Source organism: Oncorhynchus mykiss, chromosome 14 (genome assembly GCF_057628025.1).
Source record: "Oncorhynchus mykiss isolate SJ-2025 chromosome 14, ASM5762802v1, whole genome shotgun sequence".
Lineage (NCBI taxonomy): Eukaryota > Metazoa > Chordata > Actinopteri > Salmoniformes > Salmonidae > Oncorhynchus > Oncorhynchus mykiss.
In genome coordinates this window covers 11,092,551-11,110,968 of record NC_143035.1, presented here as the reverse complement: position 1 = coordinate 11,110,968, position 18,418 = coordinate 11,092,551, and the positions used below count along the sequence as shown (strand labels likewise).

Sequence of the window (18,418 nt, the reverse complement as noted above, 5' to 3'; positions counted from 1 at the left end):
AAAGCTCATTAGGTTCAAGCAATGCGACAGTCTTAAGAAGGGGCTCCTCATGCCTCTGTTCAATTCCAGTGGTCTACACAATGACTCACAATTGAATACCTCCTGCTCCCGGATATTGCAATTGTACCATATAACGTCAATCTCTAAATATTTAGATCTCTAGATCTCTTCCATTGGATCTGTTGGTAGTAAGAAACTTAAACTGGTCTATGTTACAGTTAATAACAGTTATACATGTTTTCTGAGAAAGCTGTGAGGTTATCACAAAACTGTTCAGAAATACACGAGTGAATGAAGTTTTGTGAGAAGTAGGACACTAGACATTTTCTGGAAAGAAGCGTTGTTACACATCCATTGAGCACAACATGTCAACAAATGTATGTCTTTGGCTGTATCTTTTCCTTAGCAGGCCGATAAATCACAGGGGAACAGGCCCTAACAGAGAGGTTTTATGACACAGAGACTTCCCTTCCATCCTGCAGGGGGTATGAAGCTAACACTGTTCATGTGTCAAAAGCCTTTTAACTGGTAGGGTCCCAAAGCAAGTATTATTACTTCATTGGGCACCATTCAGACGGCTCCTTTGTATTCAATGTGAGTCTTACCAATAAATCAGGGAAGGGAGAAACTGAAGGGAAAACAAAGCTTACAAACACTGTATTGTGTGTCACTTTTCTCACCCTCTAACGCAAGGTGAGTTGAGAGAAACTGATAATGTTATTACAATTGAAATGCACAGTTACAATTTTCTCTCATAAAACTGTTATGCATACAAACTCTGGAGTCTTTAAGCATCCTCAATTGATCATTCATCCTCAATGCATACTTAATTGATCTTTACATTGTAGGCTACTAGCAGAAAAAATGGTATTCACTTTTAATTTAACACAAAATGTTCATCACTTTTAATTTAACATTACGTGATAATTTTGCCAATTAAAATCGAAGCTTTCCCAAAATGTGTTTATTACTTCAGGCTACAATCTAGGCTGCTACTATGTGTAGGGACTGCCCATTGTAAAATATCGTGAAATGCAGATGATGACACGTACAGGAAGGTGTTCAATATTTAAGGATGAAAGAATATCTATGCAGTGAGTCACTCACGTGTGGTGTTGGACAGTAACCTGCCTAATTTAAATATTACCTGCATGGACTTCCTGTGGAGACGTCAGATCCTAGGATACTTGTTTTGTTGTTCGAAATTAGGGATATTACCTGTACTTCTAACAACTGAGTCGGTGCCCTCGGACAAATGAGCTGTAATTCACCCAGACATGTAACGTATACGATTATATTAATCGTTTCTCGATACTATAGGCTACTTTAGTCATAGCACGAGTTCACGACTGTGTTTGTTTTGTTATTCCGGAAAAAGCCCTTCACAAATTGTAGAAGACGAGTTTCGGTCTCGGCTATCTCTATGTTCTCGTACATTCTATTCTCTCATCGAACATGACGGTGTTAAACTTTTTAAATGTATTCTCACACATTTTATACAGCCCACCATTAACATAAGTGTATGAATATATATATATATATATATATATATATATATATATATATATATATATATATATATATATATATATATATATATATAGCCTAGTCTAACACATTCCAACAAATTTGAAAGGTAGTCTAACATATCTCAGGCTGTGTTGTTGAAGGTGAGAACGTAATGTGGTCAAGTAGTTTGTTTTTAGAGTGCGGAATGCTCAGCATTATTTTCCAGTGACGTGAGTAAAAAAGGTAATATGCCATAAAATGTATAGGAGGAGTGACACTTAATTGATTTACCACGCATGTGTGCAACGCAAATTTGAATGAAGGGGGAAGTTTGCTCGGTTGTTAACCTTGTCATCAGCTGTCAGTGGGGACATTGGATTATTTATGTTTTCTGACCAAGGAATAGGCCAGCCCTCAACGATGGCCTCTCTTCTACAGTAACACAATAGTGCTAAAGCCTGTGTGTCAGGTGTTAGAAGTGGGCACTTTCTGGTGAATGACTAGGTTTTATTCTATACTACTAAGGCTATGTCACTGACAGTGAATATTGAAATTATAGAGTATTGCAATGGCACATCATTTGAATTAAGGCATATGAATAGAGAGGTAACAGGAGATTTGCTCATACAACCAGTAAATGCTCAGTGGTCAGTTTATTAGGTACAACCATCTAGTAGCAGGTCGGACTACTTTGCCTCCAGAACAGCCTGAATTCATCGGGCATTGAAACGTTACTCAATTAGGGTCAAGGGACCTAACGTGTGCAAGGAAAAAATTCCCCACAACATTATGCCACCAGCCTGTACTGTTTACACCAGGCAGGATGGGGTCATGGACTCATGCTGCTTATGCCAAATCCTGGCTCTACCATCAGCATGACGTAACAGGAACCGGGATTCGTCAGACCAGGCAACGTTTTTCCACTCCTCAATTGTCCAGTGTTGGTGATTGCGTGCCCAATGGAGACGCTTCTTCTTGTTTTTAGCTGATAGGAGTGGAACCCGGTGTGGTCGTCTGCTGCAATAGCCCTTCCATGACACGGACCGACAAGTTGTGCGTTCCGAGATGCTGTTCTGCACACCACTGTTATACTGCGCCGTTATTTGCCTGTTTGTGGCCCGCCTGTTAACTTGCACGATTCTTGCTATTCTCTTTCGACCTCCCATCAACGAGCTGTTTTCGCCCACAGGACTGTCGCTGACTGGACGTTTTTTGTTTGTCACACCAGGAGGCCGGACGTTTCTGAAGTACTGGAACCAGCGTGCCTAGTACCGACGATCACACCACGCTCAAAGTCTCTTCGGTCACTAATTTTGCCCATTCTAACATTCAATCGAACAGTAACTGAATGACTCAATGCCTGTCTGCCTGCTCTATATAGCAAGCCACAGCCACGTGACTCGCTGTCTGTAGGAACGAACCATTTTCGTGAACAGGGTGATGTACCTAATAAACTGTATATTGCATGGGATGTGCATGTCAAGTTCAGACGGTCCTATTTGATCTTGAGGTGGTAGTGGCTATTGGCTAATGACTGTTTTATTGTTAGTTTTGAGCTCCTCTCCATGGGAAACTAGTGTCATGTTCCTAAGAGCCTAAATCAAGAGGTTGTTTGTGTCAAATCATCCATCATCTTCACATCTTTATAAAACCAGATGTAGGCTATAGGGGTAATTGGTTTGGAAGAGTTATGTTCCTTTTGAGTAATGGATGATAATTCATGCTTTTCTTTTTCATTCACTCTATTGAATAGCAGACCTAAGGAGCTCTCTATTCATGGATGGATATTCCTGGTCAGAAGTTGATGTCTTGTTTCTGGAACCCAGTGTGTTGTGTACTTTTCAGACAGTGGTCTGCTGGTGAACAGTGGGAGGATTACAACCTGTAACTTTTTAGCCTGGATGGGGTTCTGTAGTGGAGACTGGCACTAATGGGTACCATGCTCAAGGCTTCAGGGTGGCTAGCAATCATACTGGTGTAGAAAGGGAGTGGGTAGATTATGAAGCAATGTGAACTTTAGGGGGCAAGTATACAGGGCGTTCCCTGTATTTTCACTTTCAGTCAACCATAACGGACAGTCAAATCAGTCAGGATTTACGCACACCCTTTTTAGCTGATCTAATACGTCTCTCTTTTCTGTCTGCCTAATGGATTTACCTGCGTTCACTTTTACGAGGGTGTGTGGAAAATGTGACTCACCTCTGTTGTGGAGACAATGGAAACATTGGTGAGGGGAGGTTATTGTCTGTCATAACCACAGTGACTGAACAGCTGGCAGTCCTGTTTGACTTAAAAGCTCATCTGGCTATGAGTGACTGTTCCAATGGCACCCGTACATGGGAGGCTAATCTTAAATGTTGAGCCTAGAAAGCTTTGAATGTCACATTATTACACATTGATGTTGAGGTATTCCCCACCCACCCCCCCCTGTTAAGGTCACCTTGTCATCTTCAGAGCACACCTTATACCAGAACTACACATGAACAGTTCAGTACTTAACAACGGAACGTTGCCAATATTACAATGTATAGCACTGCATACCACTGCTGTCAAAGCATGTTTAGCCCGGGATAACGATTTGACTGAAGACATATACCATGAGTTATTTCTTCCCAAGCAGTTTCCTCCCTAGTTATTTCCTCCAGGCATTAGAAACCATTGATTTTAAAATATATGTTTTAATGTATTTTTTATTATGATATTTAACATTAATTAATATGATTTAAACATTGAAGCTCAATGGAACATTTAAATGGGTTATACATGAGAACGTGTCCTTTTAGGAGATGAGTAGTTGAACACACTTAATAAAGTTATCCTCTGAAAGAAGGTACCTTCTTTCAGAGGATAACTATATTTAGTCTGTAAATCTGCTCATCTCCTAAAAGGAAAATCATTCAGGGTCCCTGCCTGCCTGGCTCCTCAGCAGCCCACGGCCTTTAATAACCACCAAAGCTACATCCTCAATGAAACTCGATAGACCCTTTCATTCCCTATCTCTAAGCTACATTCTCTGTCCAGCTCTCTCCTATTAAACATTTATAGACTGTGTGCTTTTTATGCTATGGCAAATATGCATACCAAAGATTAGGAGGAATTGTATTTAGGCTAATCTCTGTTTCACCCAGGCAAGTCTAAACATGCATGTGTTGATAAGGAGGCATTCCATCTACTCCAGTCAAGTGGGTGGCGTTTGTTTTATTTTACACAGAATTCCAATTATGGGACACACTTGACTTCATCATCCATCTTCTGAAGTAATCTCAGGTCAGATTGAGTATTTTTGGAGTCATTGAGTCTGGTTATGTGAATTCCCAAAGAAGTCGGGCAGAACCTTGGTTATGCTTCCTCTGCTTTGCCATAGGATCTGTGACGCTTATCCATTACAAGACGAAGGATCACTTGAGTAACGAGAAAGGCGGTGAGAGAGTGGGCCGTCCTGTTTGACCTCCGTGTGTGTGTACACTACAGCCTTGGTGTAATTCCTCAGCCTTGGGTTTGGCCTCAGTGTTTTGCCTGCGCTAGTGCAACATCAGCAGTCCCTCCACCTCTACATCCCCTCCCTCAGTCTAGTCACACCACTCCCCCTCAGTTTGCCACACAGCTGGTGCAGTGCTGGGCACACACACAGAACCTCTGACTGTGTGCCGGGGAGGTAGAGCTCTGGTTTCAGTCAGGCTGCAGGCAGCCAGCACAGCTGTTGGGTCTGAGTTTCTTGTTTGCATGCGGTGGCTGCCGACCGGCCGGGGCCCTTGGCAACGCTGATATCAGCTTCTCAGGTAGGTGCAACAAGCTAATGACGAACAAGCTACAGAATCAGTCTGCTCTTTTGCCTTGCTGACCTCTCGACGGGGGTCAGAGAGGAGTGCTGGGAATGAAGGGAAGCTGGTCTGTGTACATAATGCTGTTGGCTGGGTTTTTATCATGTGACAAAGTGGAACGAGAAAAGGTGGCACGTAAACAGCTCAGTATTTGCGTCAGTATTGTTGGTTAGGTACTCCTATTCAGTGTACTTTGAGATATTCACACCACACTCGTATGCTTGTTTGTTTGTGCTGCAATTCGCTGGTTATACGATACATTTGACAAGTGTTGATTGAAGCTTACACATCGGCTTCTTTTCTTTGCACATGTGTAGAGTAAGTTTCTAAAAGCGAAGAATGCATTTCTAATCAGCCTCACCTAAAGACAGGGAATTAGTGGAGAGATTAGAAGCCTCACAGAGGGATAGAGACAGCTGAGGGGGTCATTAGAGAATTGCATTTCTGCCCAGTTCATTCAGTTTTCATTCTAGCACGTTTTTTAAAAACGTTTAGTCCCCCCCCCCCCCCCCCCCAATATTTTAATGAAGCGCACAGTGACATGTAGCCGAAAGGAGAATTCCTTTAGTCTCTCAGGAAACTGGCTGAGAGGAAACAGCTGCTCCAGCCTCCATATTGTTGCCGCTCTGTGTCATTTCCTGTTGAGCCAGTCAATATGAGTAGGAAAATCCCAACTCTTAACGGCAGACCTCTTTTTGTGCTTCCCTAAACAGAAATCTAGGATGAAGACGTGAGGAGGAGATGACACGCGGTGGATCTGGGTTTCAACCTCACCTTCACTTTGGGATGTTTGCCCCCCTTATGAAATAAACAAAGCGTATCCTTTCAGGGAAACGAGGGCACAGAGGAAGTAGGACAGTGGAACATTGGAAGTTGGACTTGCTAGCTAGGTACTCCAGCCTGTGGCCATGACGGAGCCTATGGTCCCCAGTAGCAGCAGCAGTGCTGGCCTAACATGGGCAAAGATGTGCAAGGAGTGTGGCCAGCAGCACGAGGGAGGCCAGGAGAACCACCTGTTTGAGTACCAGGATGAGGTAGATGATGAGCTGGTGTGCCACATCTGTCTGCAGCCCCTGCTGCAGCCCATGGACACGCCGTGCGGACACACCTACTGCTTCCAGTGCCTCAGCAGCTTCCTGAAGGAGCAGGACTTTTGTCCCGTGGACCGCCAGCAGCTGCAGCTGTACCATTGCCGGCCCTCCAGCCTGCTGGTCAGGAACCTGCTGGACAAGCTGACCGTGCTCTGTCCACACCAAGCTGAGTGCCAGCAGCAGATGCAGCGCTGTGAGCTGCAGCCCCACTTGCACAACAGGTGAATAGGGTTATGGCTGGGGCACCGCGGAGGGGTGATGATTGGCATGGGCCGGGGAAGAGGCAGTTTGAGATGGGGAAAGGTATTTAGTTAAGAGTTGAGTTTAAACTGTCTGCTTTGCAACCAGAGTAAGTAAGCCAAAATAGTACCTGTCTGTTTACTGTAGTTTATATTTGGCTGGTCTATTTATTTTCCCATGCCTGAATTTAGGAATTAACATTTGACCCATTAACTCAAAATTAACTTAACATGGATTCACATAACATAATTCAATCAGGTTTAGAGTCTCCCATGACAAAGCTTTTATTACATAGTGCCTGGACTCAAAGGAGAGGTTCAGTCTCAAATGTCATATCCCCGAGATCTTTGTAATTTGTGGATTAGCCTTCCCTTTCCTCACTTGGCCAGTGTGGTGTGGTGCTTATCGTCTTAGTGGTTAGCAAGCAGCTATGACACAGTCAGTAGTGGGTAAAGGTTATGTTATGATAACTGGTCATCCTGCAACCATCCGTGCAAACAGACAGGAGGCAAAGTTCAGACAGCAGGACCAGCAGCAGTAGCTCTCTCTCTGACTTAATCACATTCGACCTGTCCCCCCCTCAGACTCCCTGCAATGCAGTAAAAAAAGGCTCTTCATCTGCATAGTTCTTCTCCTCTTCTCATAGTCTTGCTCTCTCTGACTCCCTCACCAGTCACTAAATATATTCATTCCCATTTCCCACACCTCTAGCTTTTTAGACTTGTCCTCCTCCTCACTGAAACAAATGAATGAACATTGATCGTACTCCCTTTTTTTGCTGGTCACACGGTATCTAAAGAAATGTAGGAGGCGTGTGCTCACTCAGGGTATTTTAGGTTACCTTCACGGACAGTTTTGGATGAATGTCATGAGGTTTAATTTAAAGGAGGATTGTTGAATGTTGACTTAACTCTCTCACTCTTCCTCTTTCTCCCTCTCCTCCCTTTCTAAGATGTCCTGTTTTCAGAAGGCTGAGGGAGGAGGCAGAGAGGAGGAAGAGACCCCCCTGGAATGAGCTAAAGGGGAACAGGGGGGAGGGGGAGTCAGGCGCTGATACCAAACATACCCCTACGATGACCCGTACTGCCACCCGGGACACCCAGCCCGAGCCTGGCCTCATCAACCCTGCCTTCGAAGAGAGCGAGGACGGTAAGATGTCACACGTCACTCACTTCCTGATTTGCCCACAACACAAACCAGATAGACGTCACACTAACGTCACTATGTCTGAAGTCTGATTATTGTTGTATGATAATGATAGTCTGTCAGTCTAAGTGAATAGCAGTGAGCTCCCACTGGGAAAAAAATAAGATACTTTCTAAGAATAGACAAATCTATATTAGTGTCAATCGGGGCAACGAATATGTAAGGATTTTATGAACGCACCCGGGGAAAGGAAGGGAGAGGAAACAGTCTGTCAGCTGTGTTGACTTTAGGGAAAACCCAAAGCCCCTTTGATGTGGCCATCCCTGGCAAGAGAGTTGTCAGACCTGGATAAGACGAGTGCTGATCATTTAGCTGGGGGCTTAGGATTTCAGACACTCAGATTTCAGACACAAATCCTCGTCTGAACCTTCAGAAGGTGTATTTACCAGAGGAGGCTGGTGGGAGGAGCTATAGGAGAATGGGCTCATTGTAATGGCTGGAATGGAATCAATGGAACGGTATCAAACATATGGAATCATGTGTTTGACTCCGTTCCATGTATTCCATTCCAGCCATTACAATGAGCCTGTCCTCCTATCGCTCCCCCCACCAGCCTCCTCTGGTATCAACCTAACCTCTGTCTGGTCTAGACTTAGAACCCCTCCAGGGAATTTGTAATCCAGTACTGTGGAACAAAGTCCATCAAAACAAAGTAACCTGGCAACACTGGCGATCATTATCGCAGAAATTATTACCTCATTGTGAGTGATTCTTGGGGAATAGGTTGCCACTTGCCCTACTTGATTCAGAACCCCAGGGTGTTTTGGCATTGCGCACACAATGAAAGGCAACCATGGACCATTGATATGTGTTTGAGCATATTTGAATCTCGGTGAGTGTGTGTGCCCGTGCATGCGTTTGTCAGGTTGTTTGTCTCTGTTTATGTAAACGTGTACCTCAAATCATCATGCCCTTGTCTGCCCCCTTCTCCCCCCACAGAGACCTCCATGCGGTCCAGCCTGGTGGCCGAGGCCAACGTGGTGGAGATGAATCGGGAGGAGCAGGAGTTGGGCCTGCGTATTGTGGGAGGAAAGGACACGCCCCTGGGCAACATAGTCATCCAGGAGATCATCCGTGACTCACTGGCGGCCCGCGATGGCAGGCTGGCCCCGGGGGACCACATTCTGGAGGTGAGACGAGTTCCTCACTGTAAATAATAGAGGGATAGGTCACCTGAAAAATATGTTCAGGCCGCTCCCCTCCTTCCAATCATCTTATGTAGCTTTAGTGCCGTAGCCGTATACTTTGAAATGTCCACCTTAACAATGGTAATGGCTGCACTTTGTGAAGATGGTGCTTTATAAGAAGCTTTGACCTATTATTCCACACAACCCTATTCCCTTGGGTTCCCATGATCCTCAGTAAATGGGGGGGGAATTTGTTGGTGGGGAAGTAGATATTCAGGATGAACGGGTCTCTGGATTCATGGTGACATTCGTGGCAGAGATCTGTTCTCCATGCATGCCCATGAAACAGGGTTTTGAAACTCACTGTTGAGCTATTGCTGTTTCAGGCCGAGCCCCATCTTCTGGAAGGAACAAAGTTCACCTGATTGCAGACAGGCTCTGTCTGTTTTTCTTCAATGTTTTATTTTTCTTGGTCAGAAAGGGCTGATTATGACACGTAGTCTAGTGACATTTAGGCTATGGTCCTGGTTGTATGTAAATAGGCTAAGGAAGATTACATGCTAGTGGTGAGGTTGTCTCAACACATAAGACCACTCGCTAGATGGTCTGTGCACTGTCCCTGTAAAAATCTAAATAAACTCAAATCTGGTTTCCACCCAGAGGGTAGAACTAGGGTACAGAGATGGTATATCTTTTGAAGGGGGTTTCGCAAAGATACAGCTTCCTTTCTTCCCAGAAGCCTGCTCCCTCTCTCTTCCTCAGATTTCTCCTCCCCCCGGCTGTCTGGCAGGGGTACATGACAATGCCTGAGCCCATCTCTTCCTCTGGGCTGACCAATCACAAATTTAGAATAAAAACTCATCTCACCCCTACTAGCTGCCTTGGTAGCAGTAATATAACCGCTCACTTTTTGGGGATCTTTGTGGACAGCTATTGGATGATGTGTGAGATGTGTGACAGAGCGGAGATTGCGTTCTTAATTTGTTGAAATTGAATCCCTCGCTTCCCCCTGAGTCGATGTATTGATTTTTAAGAAGGGCTTCTCTCGGATGAGGTTTGTAAAGCTGGAATTGGTCAAAAATGGGTCCAATAATTTCGTACACCTTCTCAACCAAAGGTCGATGCAATGTCTCGAGCAATATGAGTCGAGGTACCTGTGGTTTTTGGCTGTAAAGATGGAGGCACAGCTCTTAGTATTTTTAAAGTGGTATGTCTACATCTATTGATTTTCTTATTGTTAAAAACGGTGATGTCAATAGTTTTGAATGACATAAGGCCAACCTGAAACAATGTTTTTCACCATACAAACAATACCAGTTTAGAAGTAACTAGTTGCACCTCTATCCTAGGATGTATTGTTCTACATAATTCTACCGTGATCAGCAGAAAGCATTTTAATTTGTCTCTCCATCAGCGCAGGGACCAGTCACTTCACTCAGCTGTCGATACTCTATGTATATTTAGTCCACCTGCAGTGTTCCAGAGGGATGCTGTATAAGTGTCCGTGTTGCTGACCATGTGGTGTTGTGTCTAGGTGAATGACGTCAGCCTGGCGTCTATCCCACACGGCCGGGCCATCTCCGTGCTGCGGCGGCCATGCCCTCTGCTCAGACTCATCGTCATGCAGGAGAAGGGCTTCAACCCCCGTCACCCGCAACGCCCTGGCCTCGAGCACCACACTCCCTCCTCCACCATCATGGCCACCGCCTCCCCTCCCTCTCACAGTCCCCACGGCACTGCCCACAACCAGGGTACGGTGATCCAGGTGACGCTGGTAAAGAGGGATCGCTCGGAGCCGCTGGGCATCAAGCTGATCCGCAAGTCGGACGAGACGGGGGTCTTCATTTTGGACCTGTTGGCAGGGGGGCTGGCGGCCAAGGACGGGAAATTATGCAACAATGACAAGGTGATGGCTATCAACGGGCAGGACCTGAGACACGGCACCCCAGAGAACGCAGCACAGATCATACAGGTAGGTCTTCTGTAGTAGACAAGTTACAGCACAGCTATTTCATGGAGACCAAAGCACGAGACATTATGGAAATAGGATTTATTATGATCTCTTACGGAAAGATTGACTTTCATGTTAGCAGAGGTTCCCAGGATATGTTTGCTGGCTGTGTAATGAATCTGAGGCCTGAACTGTGTGTGTCTGCAGGCCAGTGAGGTGCGGGTGAACTTTGTGGTGATGAGGCAGCCGGAGGCCCAGGAGGAGGGGGGCAGTGGGGGAGAGGGGCAGGGCCGAGTGGCTAGGAGGGCTCCAGAACCCCAGTACTTCAGACGCCCCTCCACCTACATGAAGGTAAACAATCTCCTCTCCGGATGTTTAGAACTTACAAATTACTGTACTAAAAACTGCTGTATGTTGGTGTGTACACACATGATCCTACAAGCTTCTCATGTTTACATAATGTGATCATGGCACCACGGTCGATCAGTCACACCCCAGCCCTCTGTCACCAGTACAGGCTTCCTAGCACGTCCACAGAAGCCCTCCTCACTCAGGCAGTGGTGAAAGGGGCCTTGGGAGCAGACTGACACCTGTCCCTGGTCCAGGGACAAAAGCCCTTCTCTGGGGCCTGCTCACTCCTGATCAAAAGGTCCAGAGTGCTGCCTCACCATGTTCTATTTGTTTGTTGCTTTGGGTGGCAGAGGATCAAAGCTGCTGATGGTTAGCTTTCACCTGCAGAGGCCAGGCTTTGAGTGTTGCTGCGGGTGAAGGGTTCCCTGCTGGGGGGAGGAAGAGGGAGGTCTCTTCTCCCCAGCCCCCTCTGAAGGTTAACAGACTCCAGAGAGAGAGAGCAACAAGGACGCTGGCAGGAGCTGTGGATGTCGACACGTGCACTCGGGAGCCGAGTGTCGATCCTTGCACATTACCTCTTGAGTCCGCAGCTGCATCTGAGATGTTGCTGCTTACATTGTTTTGGACAAGCGGTTTCACAAGGAATCAATTAAGTCAAAAGATCCTTCTCAGTTCTAGGAAATGGAGAGGGGCAGATGATGAGCAGCACACCCCAGAAGGAATGCAGAGTCAGGCATATTGTGCTACTTTTCTTTGACGCCAGTCTTTTCTATGATGACCAGAAATAATTCTTATGAAGTTGTTTTGATCTTAAGAACAGGAAGCAAATCTAAATAGCCTACTGCATGCTCCTCATCAATGTAAAGCAAATGAAGGGTTCTTCCTGGTGTTTCCCAGGATCCACCAGGGGGCTTCTGCAGTCAGGAGAAGATGGTGAGTCTGAAGAAGGAGCCAAGACTCTCCCTGGGCATCACCATCGCTGGGGGGAGGGACTGCCGCAGCCGACTGCCCGTCTACATCACCAGTGTCCAGCCTGTCGGCTGCCTGCACCGAGACGGCACTATCAAAAAAGGTACACTTGGGATATACAGTGCATTCTGAAAGTATTCAGACCCCTTAACTTGTTTCTCATCAATCTATACACAATACCCAATAATGACAAAGCGAAAACAGGTTTTTAGAGATGTTTGTAAATGTATTAAAAATAAAAAACAGAAGTACCTAATTTACAAAAGCATTATGACCCTTCACTATGAGACTTGAAATTGAGCTCCGGTGCATTGGTGGCAGGTAGCCTAGTGGTTAGAGTTTTGGGCCAGTAACCCAGGTTGCTGGATCGAATCCCCAAGCTGACAAGGTAAAAATCTGTCGTTCTGCCCCTGAACAAGGCAGTTAACCCACTTCCCCGGGCGCCGAAAATGTGGATGTCGATTTTTAAGGTAGCCCCTGGCACCTCTCTGATTCAGAGGGGTTGGGTTAAATGCAGCAGACACATTTCAGTTGAATACATTCAGTTGGACAACTGACTAGGTATTTCCCTTTCCTGTTTCCATTGATCATCCTTGATGTTTCTACAACTTGATTGGAGTCCACCTGTGGTAAATTCAATTGATTGGACATGATTTGGAAAGGCACACACCTGTCTATTTAAGGTCCCACAGTTGACAGTGCATGTCAGACCAAACACCAAGCCACGAGGTCGAAGGAATTGTCTGTGGAGCTCAGAGACAGGATTGTGTCGGCACAGATCTAGGGAAGAGTACCAAAACATTTCTGCAGCATTTAAGGTCCCCAAGAACACAGTGGCCACCATCATTCTTAAATTGAAGAAGTTTGGAACCACCAAGACTCCTAGAGCTGGCCGCCCGGAAGTGACCAAGAACCCAATGGTCACTCTGACAGAGCTCCAGAGTTCCTCTGTGGAGATGGGAGAACCTTCCAGAAGGATAACCATCTCTGTAGCACTCCAACAATCAGACCTTTTATGGTAGAGTGGCCAAACGGAAGCCACTCCTCAGTAAAAGGCACATGACAGCCCGCTTGGAGTTTGCCAATAGAAACCTAAAGGACTCTCAGACCATGAGAAGCAAGATTCTCTAGTATGATGAAACCAAGATTGAACTCTTTGGAGGAAACCTGGCACCATTCCTAAGATGAAGCATGGTGGTGGCAGCATCATGCTGTGGGGATGATTTTCAGCGGCAGGACTGGGAGACTAGTCAGGATCGAGGGGAATGATAAACAGAGCAAAGTACACAGAGATCCTTAATAAAAACCTGCTCCAGAGTGCTCAGGACATCAGACTGGGGTGAAGGTTCACCTTGCAACAGGACAACGACCCTAAGCACACAGCCAAGACAACACAGGAATGGCTTCGGGACAAGTCGTTGACTGGCCCAGCTAGAGTCCGGACTTGACTTGAACATCTCTGGAGAGACCTGAAAATGGCTGTGCAGCGACACTCCCCATCCATCCTGACAGAGCTTGAGAGAATCTGCAGAAAAGAATGGGAGAAACTCCCCAAATAAAGGTGTGCCAAGCTTGTAGCATCATACCCAAGACAACTCTAGGCTGTAATCGCTGCCAAAGTACTGACTAAAGGGTCTGAATAAATGTGATATTTTCAGTTTATTTTTAACTTTTTATACATTTGCAAAAATTTCTAAAAACCTGTTTTTGCTTTGTCCATTATGGGGTTTTGTGTATAGTTTGAGGGAAAAATACAATTTAAACAATACAAGTTAAGTTTAAACTAAGGCTGTAATGTAAAAATGTGGAAAAAGTCAAGGGGTCTGAATACTTTCTGAATGCACCGTATGCTTTCATATAACCACCAAACCAGTGACCATTATCAGTCATGGTTTTGATAGGACATGACAGTTTTCATTCCATACATTGACCCCACGTAGCATGGCTAATGTTCAGATTTAAATTCTTAAGGGGATAATTCTGTTAGTGAAGGGGTAGACAATATGCATACCTCTTACATCAAAAGGTCTTCCCGTTAAATGTCAAGGCCAGCTTTGCATGCAGAGGCTACATTTTCTTGACATGTTTCTGATTTCTGTTGCCCAGGGGATGTCTTGCTGAGCATCAACGGCGTGGATCTGACCCAGCTGACTTACAATGAGGCGGTGTCGGTGCTGAAGGCCCAGACGGCTCAGGCCCAGGTGGTCCTCAGGGTCATCCAGACCATCTCAGAATACCCAGAGGATGAGGGGGAGGCCGCCAAGGAGGCCATGGAGTCTGTGGAAAATCCAAGGGAGGATGACGTCAACTGGGCCCCGTTGTGGACCCGCTGGCTGGGGCTTCCCGGGTAAGCACACACACTAACCATTGGTTGGAAAATAACTTACCTCAAGTTTGCATTTCTTCAAATCCAATCTGTGTCATGAGTACAGCTTGTACTCAACACTTCAGTAGTTGGACAATACTAGCAAGCAATATTAGTCTGAACAGTGTAAAAATGCTTGGATAGTCTGTTGCGTTGGAAAAGTACCCTATCACTTGTTTCAGGTGGCCATTTAAAACACGAAGGTCTTAATTCTGCGCTTATAAAATCACACGGACACTGGTTTTTTTGAGCGTCACTTCCTCTCCTCCTTAGTCACATGCACTGGTGCCGTGACATCATGTTGCTGAAGACCAATCAGGAGAGCTGGGGCTTCAGCATTGTGGGTGGCTTCGAGGAGAGTCACGGACAGCAGCCGTTCTTCATCAAGACCATCGTGCCTGGTACACCCGCCTACCTCGACGGACGCCTCAAGTAAGTTGCTTCACACGGCCAGTGCTAGTTTCTTATAATAAACTTCAGTGAGGAAAAACATGTTGTTACTATCTGGGTGGGTGACGGAGTTTAGGAGCAGTGAGAAGGGAGTTATGTTTTGGTAAGCCTACCCTGTACTTTGATAAGGCATGTACTCCCTTTTGTGCAGGCTTGCCTCCCCAAGGACAGGATTGAACAGAAATACCTGGTTTCACCATTTTAATTCAACTGAGAGCAGAGATGGAGCCAGCCTGGTATCCAGTGCTCATTTAGATGTGATTCTCCTGTAGAAGTCCATCATATTTAGAAATTAATGCACAGCTGTTAGGAGGCTGATTATTGTGGCGGGTAGGTCATTGTGTTGCATTTCTTGTGCCCATCTCTGTGCCCCATGTTTACTGACTGTCCCACTGTGTTGTCTCTAGGTGTGGTGATGAGATTGTAGCTGTGAACGGAGCCACCACGGTGGGCATGAACAACTCGTCCCTCATCCCCATGCTCAAGCTGCAGAAGAATAAAGTCACACTGACTGTGGTGTCCTGGCCGGGGAGCCTGGTGTAGACACGCATGTGTATGCACACGAAGATACAGACGCACACCCTGCCTTCCTCAGCTCCTGTCTCCACTGAGCCTCTTGTCTCTGCACATACCACCCTAGAATCTCATTGGTGACATTCTTGGAAAGATGGTTACTTTTACGATTTATTAATTTCACTAGGTAATCTCTTCTGATGTGGATTGTAATCTAGTTTAATTTGCACATTGCCCTAGCTGACAAGTGTGACTGAATTTCACATTTTAGTTGTTTCACTGTTTTGGTTGTTGTTTTTGTTGTTACTCAAAAGGGCAGTTGATTCTCTGGCTGAACAAATCGGGCTTATCAGGGTGAAGGATGAATTGACAATCAAAAATTGGAATCCTTAATGGTGGAAACAGCCACATCGGTTTATATATATATATATATATATATATTACACTCACCGGCCAGTTTATTAGGTACACCCCATTCACAAATTGATCCCTCCTACAGACAGTGAGTCATGTAGCTGTGGTGTGCTATATAAAGCAGGCAAACAGGTTTTGAGACATTCAGTTACTGTTCGATTGAACGTTAGAATGGGCAAAAATAGTGACATTTGAGCGTGGTATGATCGTTGGTGCCAGGCACGCCAGATCCAGTATCTCAGAAAAGGCCGCCCTCCTGGGCTTTTCACGCACGACAATGTCTAGGGTTTACCAAGAATGGTGCGACAAACAAAACATCCAATCAGCGGCAGTCCTGTGGGAGAAAACAGCTCGTTGATGAGAGGTCGAAGGATAATGGCAAGAATCGTGCAAGCTAACAGGCGGGCCACAAACAGACAAAAAATAATGCCGCAGAACAGCATCTCGGAATGCACAACTCTTCTATCCACAGACTCCAACATGACAGCGAGTTCAGTTTACTTGAGTGGCCTGCACAGTCCCCACAGACCTCAACCCAATAGATCATCTCTGGGATGAGATGGAACGGCCTGTTCGCAGCATGCATGTACCTCCGTCCAATCTGCAGCAACTGCATGATTCCATCGCATCAGCATGTACCAACATCCCTGTGAAATTTTTCCAACACCTTGTAGAATACCCAAAGAATTCAGGCTGTTCTGGAGGCAAAGGGGGATCCGACCTGGTACTAGATGGGTGTACCAAATATACACACAGAGGTCGGTGTATCTGCGATATTACAACTAAGAAGTTTCTGAAAACAACAAACACTTTTTTTCTTCCCCCTGGTACATCATTACACGCTCGATAGAATCGCACAATATGTATGTACTGCAATATTTTTTTACATGCTGTGCGACGTGCCTCAGTTTGGCAACAATAACAGCGGTGGTAGGGTGGTAAGGTGGCCAGTGGCGCTGTTTCCCCCTACTGCGGATTCCATCTTTAAATGTAAACTGGAAGGATCTTTACTGTTTTGGAATGATTGTTTTTACCCTTTACATTTGTTTTTAGCAGGTTTTGCTTACTTGTTCACAATACCCATTTGCCCCCCCCATATGTTAATGGTGATTTGAATTATTCAATGCTGGGATATATTTGTAGATTTCAAATTCCATGGGGGGGGTAAATGGCATATTTTAGGTTATGAAACATATCCTCATAATTCCACAGTTAATTAAGATGTATTTAATATACCTAATCAATTAGGAAAGGGTGACAGTTGACTAAGTCACATGTACCCATCCTCTCCAACACCTGCCTTTTTATTTTTGTACATTTAGATTTTAACAGATACTGTGTTTTATCCATATATATATATAAGGATGTTATAGTGGCTTCTGGTATTTATGAATGATTTATTTCCTATACAACTGCACTGTAAAAATCTCTTACATTCGGTATGAGGCAATGCACAAAAATGTATTTGATTAATGTGGGTGCCTTGTACATGTTGAAGGACAAAAGTTCAAACACTTGCCTTAATTGCCACAACCAAATATGATTGTTTTTTTCTTAAAGCTCCCACCTCATTTTCTTACCAATGACTAAGTGGAGGGATGATCTGTTCATTGTTATTTAGTTAAAATGTTCACAGGAAGAGCCAGGAGGAGATCAGAGCGGCTGGCCTTAGTTGGAGCTTTAGATTGACTTCCACTGTTCTTTTCAAGGTGTCGTAAAACACTACAGGCCTTTCATTAAACCCTGTGAATGTGATGGAAGCCCTCAGTATAGATTAATATTTGAGAAATGTAGGCATTTTATCCTGTGTAATGGCTCATCCCTGGGTTTCATAATGTTCTAAAATCTTAAATAATATGACTTTTGTATTTTATACATAATATTTACAAAGCACTTAAAGCTTCTCAGATTGTATTGAATGGCTTTTAAAGTCCAGCACTTAAAAAAACAAGTATATTCTTCCATGGCTGTTTCCACAGGCTCTGGGGCCTAGTGCCTCTCAATGGGCCTTGCTTTACTTTTGGTACCCTGACCTCTGGCTGTCCTGTGGCTGGGGGGGTATCAGTCATCTGGAGGGGGAAGTGGGCCAGGCGTGTCGCCACGAGAGCTTTAGGAGGAATGTAAATCAGGACGGTGGAGTCGCAGAGGACGGCTTCAAATCATCCCTGGTTTTCCAGCAAGGGTCAAGGCCTCAATTTCAGCTCAGTGAAAGATATAAGGGATGAAATGGTTGGTTAGAAACAGTTATGTTAGTATCTATATTGATCAATAAAAAGCTTATACATACCCTTGTTTCTTATCATTACTGCAACCTAATGAAAACATAAGCAGGAGTTATGGGTGGTTGCTGGCACCTGCAGAGGATGTTGAGAAACAGCTGTTGTGTAGGCATACTTAGACACCAGCAGAAA

At 45.1% G+C, this 18,418-nt stretch overlaps 1 protein-coding gene across 2 annotated transcripts; it reads left to right on the top strand.

The window, feature by feature from the left end:
- The first annotated feature begins 1,002 nt into the window (after positions 1 to 1,002).
- Positions 1,003 to 18,293, top strand: lnx2b (ligand of numb-protein X 2b). Of its 2 annotated transcripts, none has more exons than XM_021561135.3 (10): positions 1,003 to 1,279; positions 6,044 to 6,642; positions 7,614 to 7,810; positions 8,807 to 8,997; positions 10,529 to 10,966; positions 11,153 to 11,296; positions 12,194 to 12,368; positions 14,372 to 14,612; positions 14,904 to 15,062; positions 15,488 to 18,293. In XM_021561135.3, the coding sequence occupies exons 2-10, from the start codon at positions 6,239 to 6,241 to the stop codon at positions 15,621 to 15,623; spliced, it is 2,085 nt and encodes a 694-aa protein (XP_021416810.3). In that variant the 5' UTR covers positions 1,003 to 1,279; positions 6,044 to 6,238; the 3' UTR covers positions 15,624 to 18,293. The 2 variants fall into 2 exon arrangements, with proteins under 2 accessions (XP_021416810.3, XP_021416809.3); XM_021561134.3 differs by lacking the exon at positions 1,003 to 1,279 and adding an exon at positions 5,107 to 5,288.
- Positions 18,294 to 18,418: the final 125 nt, after the last annotated feature.